Here is a 12,065-nt window from a genome sequence, read left to right on the forward strand (position 1 = left end):
TGAAATCGAAAAGCTTGAAAGGCAGAAACTGAAAGTAAAGCATAGGAAACGTAGTAGCGTTAGCATGTCGTTCAGACTCTCTTGATTTTGGTTCTACGACAGTTTACCATTTTATTTCAGTTGGATGCTGTTAATATAAAGGTAAGATGAGTTTCGATCATTAGACTTAACTTTAATGACTCGTCATAATCTGTTTTGGTCAGAAAGTTTGTCATCGTAAAAACATTAGCATTATACCCGCTATACGAAATGTAGCTTATTTGACGCCGAACGCTTTAAAGCAATGACGGTAGTGTCTTAAAGTGTGTTTTGATACACATCTAAAACATCGATTATTATTCTATAATTTTATAGTAGTTTTAAAAATGGTCGAATTTAAAATGCGTCAAACAACTAAAACTGGCTAGAAAGTATTTAAACCGGGGCTAGTTGTTATATGGAGAGGTTGCAAGAAGCCTATATCCAAAACTGTTTTTGGATCAAAAGTGTTTGAAAGGTTTTGTACGCCTCGTTTAGATACCCAGGTCTATTTGTGAATTCTGTCTCAAACTAAAATAGTTTGAAATCATGTGTAAACAATAAACGTACTCTGGAAATGTATCATATGCTTTCTTAACGCTATGCTGTCAGGACAAGGATGTTTTTTTTTCGTTTTGGAGTTGGGCAAGTCGTAACATGTTTTTACTCAACTTCTGGTTACCAGACTTGCCAAAGAAAGGGCTTTCTCTCGTTAAGTTGTTTACAGTGCGTCTTTGATTAACAGAATATGGACCCTGAGAAGTTTCACCGGATTGACGAGAACCTGACAAGTAATGAAGTGGCCCAGCTGAAGTTTCTGTGTGCGGACCTAATTCCTAAAAGACGGATGGAGACGGTGACCGATGCCAAAGAACTGTTTCTACGAATGGAAGAGCAAGCACTGCTCGATGACAGGTTACTTGTCCCAGAGCTTCTGATCACTATTGGACGCCTTGACTTGCTTGGCATTCTGGGAATGTCCAAAGTTGATGTGGAAAGAAATCTGCTACAGCGTGACCCGTCTAGCAAAGGTGTCTCAGCCTACAGGTATGAAGAAAACACACGCTAAATGTCAATTATCGTGATTAGAAATCCCCATTTAAGCTGATAGAGCACATGTCAAACTAGTTAGAAGTAGTTGTCAACGCTATCTGTATCAGTGTTGTCTGTATCTGTAAAGGGTATTATTGTGCTGTGAATATTTTATGTCACAATGCATGTGACTCACTTTGTCTGGCTTTCTACTCATCTCAGAAAAATGCTATTTAGCCTGTCTGAGGACATGACAGAAGAAAACCTCCGCGCGGTGAAGTTTCTTGTGGAACTTCCAAAGGCAAAATTAGCAGCGTCTGCTGTGAGTTGCATACTTTGAGTCCTGAAGTAATAATGTCGGTGCAGCTTACATACAAATGTACACTATTAAATTGAATAGCCACCTTGACCAGCTTTGTAAATGTTGTTATTTAATTAAGAATGTGACTATTATGGCTTGCACTTTAACCTGTCAGTACGAAACGTATTTTATGTGAACCATACAGACATTTCTAGATATTATGATTGAGATGGAAAAACTACAGAAGCTTGGGGAAGACAACCTGGGTGAGCTTTATGACATTCTAGAAAAATGTGACAAACAGCTGGCCTGCAGGGTAGATGACTACAGGCCCCGGGACCAAGGTAACTGATCAAATCAAATTATTACTTATTATATTAATTATTTTCTTTTCTCATTACCCCAAACATAAACAAGTTTTTTTTGTATTTTGTCCAATAGGAGGCAGGCTTCCTCTATCGGAAGTATCTGGTAACTTTGAAGTTTCATTTCCTGATGAAAGAATGCCAATATATGTAAGTATTCAAAATACATTAAGATGCATTTGGAAACACAATTTTCACATGTTATGACCCATACTTTCAGAATGAAAACACGGTCCGTGTTAAGAAAGCAGGCGTGTAAGAATAAATTAACGGCATATTTTCAGAACTGATTTTATTTTATTTTTTTCTGTGTTCTGTATCCATGCGACCCAATCGTGTACCAAATTACTATTTTTGTTGTAACATGCAAAATTGGTGCGATTCTCCTCAGAAAATAGTGATTATCCACCACATGTTTTTAATATAGCCTGGGTCATATTTTATTTTCATTCTAGGTTTTTAATGCTCGAAAAATGGCATTGTCCTAATTTGGCAGGTTTAACCAATTAGCAGGTGAATTTGAACCAAAATGCCACAGAATCTGCATTTTATTAATTGCATTTACTCTTGTTTTTCCCCTGCTGGAATTTTTTTGGTGGTCACAACCCCAGCCTACGCTCGCTATTTTTAACTTCCTCAAATGAATGCTTTTATGTACATGAGCATTTTCAAAATGACGTGTCTTTTAAAATACCAGTAATGTTTGTTTATAATAGTTGTGGTCTTATTTGAACAGATAGTCCAGTGTTTTTTATTTTAAATATACTGCAATTCAGGGCAAAATAACCTATATTGTTTCTCTTCTCTACACATTTTGGCTTCATCGCAGGAAATGGAGGCAAAAAATGAATGTAAGTTTTACTCTGATGCAAACTTTCAAAACGTTACTAAACAATAATGCTCTTTGCACATATCTCTATATCTCTCACCCTATATATTTTTCCTTAGGGAGGAGAACCTCACTTGTTACAGATTCAGACACTGAAGCCAGAGTAAATAAGTAGCATTACGTTTCAATCATAATATTGTTTTATTGTTCCGTCATGCTGTAGTTGAATGTTCTAAATAACTATTTGCAGCACCACTACTTTTAGTGGCTTTTATAGTTTCTGTAGAAGTTACAAACAATATCATACAATCTACTCGCAAACAGCGGTTTTTAATTTTCATAACATTGCTGCTATTTATGATATTCTAATAAAGGAATAGTCCAAAAATTTAAATTACGGCATATTTTACTCACCCCAAAGCCATCCTAGATGTACATGACTTTCTTCTTTAAGACAAACACAGTCTGAGTTTTGTAAAAAATTATTTTGGCTCTTCCAAGCTTGGTAATGCCGGTAAATTAGAGGGCAACCAAGATGCAGAATGAGGAACATGCATACGGCCGATACTTGCGGATATACCTTATTTACAGAGCTTAAAAATCATGGCCACCATCCCACAGCAATACCAGAATTAAGAAAGTCATGTACACCTAGGATGGCTTGGGGGTGAGTGAAATATGCTGTGATTTTCATATTTGGGTGAACCATTTAATGAGATGTTTAAGTGTTATGTAAGTTAAATATCTTAACATGACGTGCTTTGCATTCATGTAGACTGGGGATTATTATATTCTTAATCAGCGACCTCTTGGATACTGTTTAATCATCAATAACTACAACTTTAAAGGGTCCACATTGTCCAACCGGCCAGGAACCGATAAGGACAAAGGTATTCCAGCAAATGCATTTGCATCTTTATCTGCAATGCTTAAAAAAGTGCTTGTAAATTCACACGCTCTCTCTCTCTGTTTCTGTAGAGGACCTTAGCAGAGTGTTTGGCAGAATGCACTTTAAAGTTGAGGTTCAGAACGATCTGACGGCTTCAGATATGAAGGATGTGATAAGGCACTTTGCAAACAGGGATCATACTCGGATGGGTGCTTTTGTCTGCTGTGTCCTCTCACACGGATTGAAGGGCACAGTGTTGGGTGTAGATGGAAAAGAGGTTGAAATCAGTGAACTCACAGTGCCTATTGCTGAATGCCGTACACTAGCATCCAAGCCCAAGCTTTTCTTTATTCAAGCCTGCCAAGGAAAAGAGGGTCAGAATGGTGTAATCGCAGCAGATGCACCAGGAAACGCTACAGTAGAAGACCCATATGAAGAAGATGCGTTTAATCCTGCAGCCCGCTATGTTCCTGTAAAAGCTGATATGCTCATTGGAATGGCCACAGTAGAGCATTACCAGTCTTTCCGCCACATTACAGATGGGTCTATCTACATCCAGGAGCTCTGTAAACAGCTGGAGAAATGCTGCCCCAGGTGAGCTCAAGAGGAGGCTGTCATGTCTTGAATGAAAGATGAATGTGGGTGGGATTGTAGAAAATCATTGTTTAGTTCAATATGGTGATTGGACATGACAATGTGATGGGAGAATTTACTTTGCAGTTAACCTTTAGTTACCACCAGTTTGACCCATGGGTTCTTGTCTGCTTTTTTTGACAGAAAAGAGGATATCTTGTCCATCCTGACAAAAGTAAACCATTACGTGAGTTTGAAAATCTTGAGGGGTCACAAGCAGATGCCTGAGCCTCGGTATACCCTCACCAAGAAGCTGGTACTGCCCATGGACTGACTTCTGTGTGATTGGATTCATGCTGGAGAAGTTTCCGTTATTCCATCACTCAGACTCGATTAATCCTTCTGGGAGAATCGATGCACTTTGGTACTGTAGGCTCGAAGTGATCTGGTCTCCCAGTGAGTCTGATCTTAGTTATTAAATAAGATTTTGAGTTGACGTTTACTGCACTGAGTTATGGTTGTGTGATCTTCTTTAGACAATTCAATTTATAAGGAATAAAACATTTATATTTGATACTGGGAACAAATATTTTTAAACTTGTGTTAAAAAACGCATGATGATTTTGAAAAGGTACCAGCAGTCTAAATGATTTCGATTTAAAGGCTGTTTGTAAATGCATATTGTTGGCAATATTGTCTTCCTTGGAAATCTGAATGAGCTTAAGTTTTTAAGTTTGAAGTTTAAAGACTTGGAACTTACAAGAAATCACTGGTGTCTAGAAAAGAGCTACATTAAATATTAAACATTGTTAACATTGTCTCATTATTTATATTATTGAATTAGTTTAGCATATAATGACCATATTTTTCATCACAAAACAAAATGTCACTTTTTGCTCTCTCTCTGACCGTTATGTGGACTTTTTCCATTATTGATATTTTATTACATCTTTAACTGCTAAATGCTCTGTTAAATGGAAATGGAAAAGAACAAGAAGCCAAAAACTTACTAGTTTCTTATAATAATGTTCAGTGTCATCTGTACTCTTAGACTTACTTAGACTATTTATGTTAAAAAAAAAAGAATGTGATCTTCTTAGAATATAAATAAAATATAAAGGCATAGAAAATGACGTCAAGGATCTTATCTTTAATTTCTATCACATTTGTCTAAAACTTGTTGACTTCACGCTCCCATACATTATGCAATACTAGCGTACAGTATGCAGTACTTAAACAAGTATCATTTCTGTTGTGAAATAGGTGACTGGAATATCAAGTTATTTTGTGATTTGAATATGAAATTATTGTAATGTTTTAATATTTTATGTATGACATAAGATTATTGTTAATGTATTAAGACTTTAATTGATCTTATTCAAGAATGTACTTTTATTCCTGTAAAAAGCAATAAAAATTGTGAATATGAACAGACGTTATTATGAACAATACAACAGGTATTGCAGCTTTTATATTTGCTAGAAACGGGTCATTCTGGGATCTCCAGCCATGATGAAAACCATCTAGGTTGTTAAGTTTGTGGGCTGAACATCTTCAGAATTAGTTCCACATTACCTCAAAATCAGACTCTAAGAAAAGGATGAGGAAAAATGTACTAAATGAACAAAAATGTCATTGTCTTGACAAGGTGTTCAACTGTGTGATATGAAATTTTTCATGCATGTTATAAAGCAGCTTTCCCCTGTGCTTATTATGTGCACAAATACAGAATTATGTACACCCTGTCATTTCTTGGGGGATGAAAAATAATGGTGGAAGCACCCACAAGGAGGAACCAGCTATTTCTTTGGGAAACCTTTTGTTGGGCGAGAGAGGGCGCAGCATGTTCCTTTTAGAGATGGGCCTATTTCCAGTTGTTTGTGTTTTGCCCAAAACGTTTGGGGGCCGGGGGTAATAGTGACAGAAGTTAAGAAGCTGTTGGGACATGAATTTAAAAATAGACATCCTAAGGGTGGTAAACAGGACCCATTCTTCTAATATTAATAGGCAAATTGATATCTGATTTTAAAAGTTTATTTAATTGTAATGAAAGAAAGAGGCTACTTTGTGTTTAATATGTTTGAAAGGTGTTTTCCGATCAATTGTTTATCAGTGTGTTCTTGGTTGTTATAGTGCATGTACTATGTTCTTTACACGACAGCCTTTCGAAGGGCGGAGATCGGGAATCTCAGCGCGAGCGACCTCTGATCATCTCTCTTATCTCTCTCTCTCTTTCTCTTTCTCTCTCTCTCCGGTCCACTCGTTCAATCAACTGGTTTAAATATCCGCGTCAACAGACCCGGCTACGTCAAAATATTTCATTTCTGCATTGTTTTTTTTTGTTTGTTTTTTTTAAAGCATTATATGTTTTTCTGCTGAGGTGAGCGTTTAGCCTTTGCACAAAACGGCGCGAAGAACAAAACTTCCTGTTTTCTGTACGCGCGCCGCGCTGTGATCTGAGCAATGCTCCGAACGTTTGCAAGTTCTAAGTTTGATGCGTGATTTCGTTGATATACAAACGCATAATCTTTCTGTTATTGCAGATGGATACAACTGGTGACGGCAACAGAAATAGGAGAAGTCAAAGGAACAAGAATCAGCAGGTCAACGCTTCAGCCAGCTCGAAGAGAACAAAGGCTGTAAGGAGAAATTTACACGCAAGTATTCAATTCTATTAATACGTGAAAATGATGCGTGCAGCCAAATATCCATACTGGGTATTTGTACTCGGCCAGTAGCAACGAAGAGCCATTTCATGCAGCGCCCAGGGAACAATTGGGGTTGAGGTGCTTGCTATAGGGCACCAGTTCTGGGCTGCACTGTTTATGTTCTCACTTTCTAAGAACTTGAACCCATGAGCTTTCAGGTCTGACTCTCTAACTATTAGGCCACGATTACCTACAACAGATTAAAATGTCCAGTTATTTAGATTAAATGCTTTTTTTTTTTAAAAAAAATTACATTTCTAAGCCATTTTTACATTATTGAAAGTATTTTTTATGTCTTGTAGGAAGACAAAGAAAACGTCCCTGTAAGTGTCCAAAAGACAAATGAACCTAAAAGAAAGCGGGAGCCCCTTCAACCTACTGGCAGTATTCCTGATCATTACCCTAAAAAGAAACGTTTAGGTAAGTCATTTAGAAGCTGTTAGGTCAATAAAATATTAATATTAATCAAGTCTATCCTTCTCCTAACATGCAACTTTTTATTTCACAGTGTCAACACAGAAAGAGTTTTATTCCATGTCAAATAGACCTCTTGGACATTGTTTGATCATCAACAACTTTAACTTTGAGAAAACGTCGCTTGGAAACCGGAAAGGGACAGATAAAGATAAAGGTATTTTTGTGAATTTGAGGGACCTTGATGTAAAATATTTATAGATATGTACTTTAATATAATCTCCTAATCTCCTTTTCCCTTTGTCTTCTAGAAAATCTCATCAGAGTGTTTAAGAACATGTTTTTCGAAGTTGAGGTGTGTGATGATTTGCAAGCTTCAGATATGCAGAACGTGATAAAGGAGCTTGCAGAGAGGGATCACTCTAAGATGGGCGCTTTTGTCTGCTGCATCCTGTCCCATGGAGAAAAAGGCTCTGTTCTGGGAATAGATGGAAAACCAGTTCTGATCCGTAAACTCACACAGCCTTTCGCTGAATGCCACACTCTAGTTAACAAGCCAAAGCTTTTCTTCATTCAAGCCTGCCAGGGTAATGAGGCCCAGCAAGGTGTGTGGATGGCAGATGGACAGGAGAATACTAGAGAAGAAGGAACATTTGAGGAGGATTCTCATACTGGAGCGTCCCACAGTATCCCTAAAGATGCAGATTTTCTCATCGGAATAGCAACTGTTGAGCGCTACAAATCTTTCCGCCACACAAAAGATGGCTCCATCTTTATCCAGGAACTCTGCAAACATTTGGAAAGTGGTTGTCGCAAGTAAGTGGTTTTCATTTAGAAAGGGTTCTGATTTTTAAGCTTATGTTAGAATTTAAGACCCTAGTTGCATTCAGGGTCTAGAAGAGTACATTTTGCTGGCCATCCAAGATGTAGGTAAGCGTGATTACAAATATAGTATTACATCATTTGTTCATCAATAGATCAAGCTCTCTTAGCAAGCTATGGAGAAACTAGCAACCAGGCAACAGACAAATGACAGATCTTCATTGGCGACATAACACGCATGCACTCTACCAGCACGGTTAAGAACGGTTGTCTATCCATGCAGAGAATTGCGGGCTGAGAGCAGTTTGTAATCGTGCCACGCTGTTCCACGCTCACGTGGAAACACAACTGGAACCTTAACTGAGAGCTCTTAAAATCGTTCATCCCAATAGTGGAAGAGCAACTACTGTAGTCAGCTCTTAACCATCTGCATATAGCCACATTCCATTACTAAACAATAATGCATTTTGAGTGTTACAGACAACACCTACTCATATAACTGACTTGTATCTTTTTGTTCTGGCAGGAAGGAAGACATACTCTCCGTTTTAACAAAGGTGAATAGAATAGTGAGCTCCAGAATCCTTCAGGGTTGCAAGCAGATGCCCGAGGTTCGCTACACTCTAACCAAAACACTGGTTCTGCCCATAAAGCAAGGCTCCTGATTTGCTACAGAATGTCAATCTGGCATCCATCGATCTGAATGGATCTTGTCTGAAAAGTATCTTTTTTAAAGCATTTGAAATTTTATTCCTGAAAATGACGTACTATTGACAGCTAGCGGTTGAAATTGGTACTGCAATATAAATTCCAAATATTGGAGAAAAACATTTGTCCCTCATCCTCCATCTTAAACTCAGTGCTCACACTGGATGCCAGATTGAGGACGGAACAACAAAGATGAGCTCAGTTAACAATGGAAGTCAACATGCCTTACACTGCAAGTTGATGTCATTTACCCAAGTTTTATTATGTTTCATTATACAGATTATTGTATGGATGCTGAGGATTTTAGATCAGGTTGAATTTGTGATCACTGACCCAGTTTGTTTGCTGCAAGGCTGCAATACGTCTTGTTTTCTATGAACTGGCAACACCCGGATGTTAAAATATAGTTAAAGTATATTGTTCAGACAAAAGCAGACATTCAGACACAGAATGCACATTTCAAAGTGGTATAACTACAAGTTACTGAAATTGGCATTATTGGTATAACTGGAAATAGCACTGTTCTTTAAAAAATGGGTACAAGAATTTATTAACATGGTATTTTTATGGTTTAGTAAAGCCTAAAAACGGATAACTGCACCTTTTAATGGCTGTGCTTTTGTATGTATTGTTTTATTTTTATGGACATATTTACAAGGTTAATAGAATAGTGAGCTCCAGAATCCTGGTTAGGTTCACTAAACTCTAACCAGAACACTGGTCCTGCTCATAAAGATTTTTATTTTAATCCTTAAATAATTATGTAATTATGGAAAGCTAGCTAAATTCAGAATATTTCACCTTTTAATGACTGCATTTTTGTACGTGTTGTTTTATTCCAAGACATAGAGAATTTTTTTATAATATCTCTGTTCTATTGAGCTGGAACAAATGCACATGTATATTAAAGAATACTTTCATGAAAGATGTGTGTGGTATAATAGAGGAACGAAGGATGGTTCTTAAGGTCAACCGTCTGTTTTCTGAAAGTAAGAACAAGGGGAATCCACCTTGTCAGAATTCACCTTTTAACCTGGGGGGTTTCAACCTTGACCTTGGCCCATGTGTTCACCTTTGTACTATTAATATATTTCAGGTGTCAATATGCCATATGGTTTTAGCATTTTTTGAATCCCAGTGTTGACTTGTGACCTTAGAAATGATATCCGGCTATTGATATGGCATGGTTTCTGACCCATGACCTCCGTAGGTAATATAAGGATTAATTGATTTTGAATCTTGACAGGACAAATTTGACCTTTTCAGGTTTATTTTTGATGACAAATAAATTACAGGTTAAAATCTATCAATTTTAGATTTTTAGAAGAAGAGAATAAAAATAATCAAACCTTACTGGTCAAAAAATAGGCATATTATTATTATTATTATTATTATTATTATTATTATTATTATTATAGATTGACAGAAATGCCTATATGAAATGTATATCATTTTATATTTAATTTACATTTTCATTATTGTTATGTAATATTATTTGCAAATATGTCTGCCCTTTGAACTGTAAAATTATAATATTGTCTGTTTGTATATTGTTATTGTTTAAATGGATAATTTGTATGTTATTGTTATTTTATAAAAAAAAGAAGGGAATAAAACTCAGTATATTGAGCTTGTGTGAACCACGGACCTAATGTTAGGGGATTTAAAGGTCCCATATTGCCAAATCTAAAATTTCCTGGCTTTTTTCATAAGTGAAGTCTAGGGGCTATGAAGTTTCAATTCTCAGTAAACTGTACACAGCCTGCATAAAGTACCTTTAATTTTTCACCAGCCGTTGTGACTTAAAACGTAAAAACGTGACATCAGATCTACTCGGTCACCACCTTCAGTCATCATCTGAGCACCGTCCACGACATTACTGAGCAACAACAACATGGAAACATGTCGAAAACATTAACTTTCATAGACGAAGCCAGGTTGGCAGACCTGTAGCTCACTTCAAGGATCTATAAGGACTGTTACTGTGAAGTCCATCGCATCTAACACCTAAAATAAAACTATATGGGACCTTTAACCAAACTCCCATTCAAATAATGTTGGTACATTGGAACCGGAAGTACTACAAAGTGACATCGTAGTTCCCACGCTTTCCACGTAACAAAACCAAATGTCATATTGACAACAGGAGATACTTAAAAGATCACTGTAATTCCCAATATGCTAAAACCATTTGAAAGATTGACCCCAGGGATTATCAATAGGTCATACCCCTAAGAGTAAAAGGTCATCAGTAAAAAAAAAAAATTGAAAGGTAATTCAGCAGAGTGACAATTACTACAAGCCGATGCAATGATGTGTATACTTTTCTCATCTTAGAAAGCACCCCAGAGTGCACATCTAATCTTATTGGTCTGCAGTGCTGTTAAATGGTTTTTGATTGTAGTTCCGTGGAGCTTTTTATTTCTGTTGTTTTACTATCACTCTGTTCTTTAAACTGTTAAAATGTAATGCAATCGCCACCTTCTGACATTTGACATAGTTTGCATTTTAATCTAAACCACTAGCACAGCGTTAGCTTCCCATTAGCCTATTAGCTCCATTCATGCCTACCTTCTTTTTCTCAATTTCTCACGTTATTTTCACACAAGTTCATTTTAGTCAGAATCTTTCAACTGTTATTGTATAGTAGTGTGGCCATCTCTTAATGAATACACGTACGCTGTATGTTGTGCGCAGGTGCACAGTTGTGCCATTAAGGACAGGGACATATAGTTGTGGGACAAAACACCAAAAACATTAAAAAGGTTCTCCCACTCAATGATGTGATCACTTAGTATCCTCAATTCTGTTGTATTTAAGGGTGCGACAAATTACAGATAAACAGATAAAAACACAGATAACCAATTGATAAAGCTTGGTTTAGAGGGTGTTATATCCCTTTTTTTTTACAAAAGATCTTTTCGCAGATAATATGATAACAGATCGTAACCTGATTGATGTTTGCGTGCTATGTTTGAAAGAAATATGGCTGAAACCAGATGAATGCATAACTTTAGCCCCAAGATTACTGTAATAATCACAAGCAGCATCCAGAAGGTGTTTTTACAATTTAAAGCGTTATATTTCAGTTTTTCTCAAAGGTCTGGTTTCAAGTGTAATTCATTTAAAAATAACATCTAGAGTAAGAAGCGTTAATGGTAAATCCCTTGTGACATCTGTACTGGTTACTGTATACAGGCCAGCAGGGCACATTATTAACTTTGTAATTTGTCTTTATTTTAATATTCACGTAGATCATGAGAAAGATGCACTGGGATCAGCTTTTATAGACTCTATTGGGGTTAGACCACCCGTGTCAGGACGTACTCGTACTCATTGTCATAATCATACTTTAAATTTAATAACATATTGATGTCAGTAGAAGAATCGAGAAAAAAAAGGCATC

General features: G+C 36.8%; 2 protein-coding genes across 4 annotated transcripts; both read left to right on the forward strand.

The window, feature by feature from the left end:
• Nucleotides 1-6: 6 nt before the first annotated feature.
• Nucleotides 7-4,825, forward strand: casp8 (caspase 8, apoptosis-related cysteine peptidase). The gene is made up of 10 exons (XM_043241745.1): nt 7-141; nt 764-1,065; nt 1,273-1,372; nt 1,557-1,695; nt 1,793-1,866; nt 2,546-2,567; nt 2,665-2,708; nt 3,321-3,435; nt 3,524-4,028; nt 4,212-4,825. The coding sequence occupies exons 2-10, from the start codon at nt 767-769 to the stop codon at nt 4,339-4,341; spliced, it is 1,428 nt and encodes a 475-aa protein (XP_043097680.1). The 5' UTR covers nt 7-141; nt 764-766; the 3' UTR covers nt 4,342-4,825.
• A 141-nt stretch (nt 4,826-4,966) lies between these two features.
• casp8l1 (caspase 8, apoptosis-related cysteine peptidase, like 1) lies at nt 4,967-10,082 on the forward strand. Of its 3 annotated transcripts, none has more exons than XM_043241746.1 (6): nt 4,967-6,387; nt 6,551-6,664; nt 7,018-7,135; nt 7,224-7,346; nt 7,441-7,945; nt 8,478-10,082. In XM_043241746.1, exons 2-6 carry the CDS (start codon nt 6,551-6,553, stop codon nt 8,614-8,616), a joined length of 999 nt encoding a protein of 332 aa, XP_043097681.1. In that variant the 5' UTR covers nt 4,967-6,387; the 3' UTR covers nt 8,617-10,082. The 3 variants fall into 3 exon arrangements, with proteins under 3 accessions (XP_043097681.1, XP_043097683.1, XP_043097682.1); XM_043241748.1 differs by having other exon boundaries at nt 6,551-6,646; XM_043241747.1 differs by lacking the exon at nt 4,967-6,387 and having other exon boundaries at nt 6,399-6,664.
• The last annotated feature ends 1,983 nt before the right edge of the window (nt 10,083-12,065 follow it).

The sequence above is a fragment of the Puntigrus tetrazona genome, chromosome 6 (assembly GCF_018831695.1).
Source record: "Puntigrus tetrazona isolate hp1 chromosome 6, ASM1883169v1, whole genome shotgun sequence".
NCBI lineage: Eukaryota > Metazoa > Chordata > Actinopteri > Cypriniformes > Cyprinidae > Puntigrus > Puntigrus tetrazona.

What these genes read in the sequence shown, in the direction of transcription:
- casp8 (XM_043241745.1), top strand. Translation starts at nt 767, where the DNA reads ATGGACCCTGAGAAGTTTCACCGGATTGACGAGAACCTGACAAGTAAT. An exon ending in AATGGAGGCAAAAAATGAAT is followed by an intron (nt 2,568 to 2,664) that starts GTAAGTTTTACT and finishes ATTTTTCCTTAG; the next exon opens with GGAGGAGAACCTCACTTGTT. An exon ending in CTGGAGAAATGCTGCCCCAG is followed by an intron (nt 4,029 to 4,211) that starts GTGAGCTCAAGA and finishes TTTTTTTGACAG; the next exon opens with AAAAGAGGATATCTTGTCCA.
- casp8l1 (XM_043241746.1), top strand. Translation starts at nt 6,551, where the DNA reads ATGGATACAACTGGTGACGGCAACAGAAATAGGAGAAGTCAAAGGAAC. An exon ending in CCCTAAAAAGAAACGTTTAG is followed by an intron (nt 7,136 to 7,223) that starts GTAAGTCATTTA and finishes TTTATTTCACAG; the next exon opens with TGTCAACACAGAAAGAGTTT. An exon ending in AGGGACAGATAAAGATAAAG is followed by an intron (nt 7,347 to 7,440) that starts GTATTTTTGTGA and finishes TTTGTCTTCTAG; the next exon opens with AAAATCTCATCAGAGTGTTT.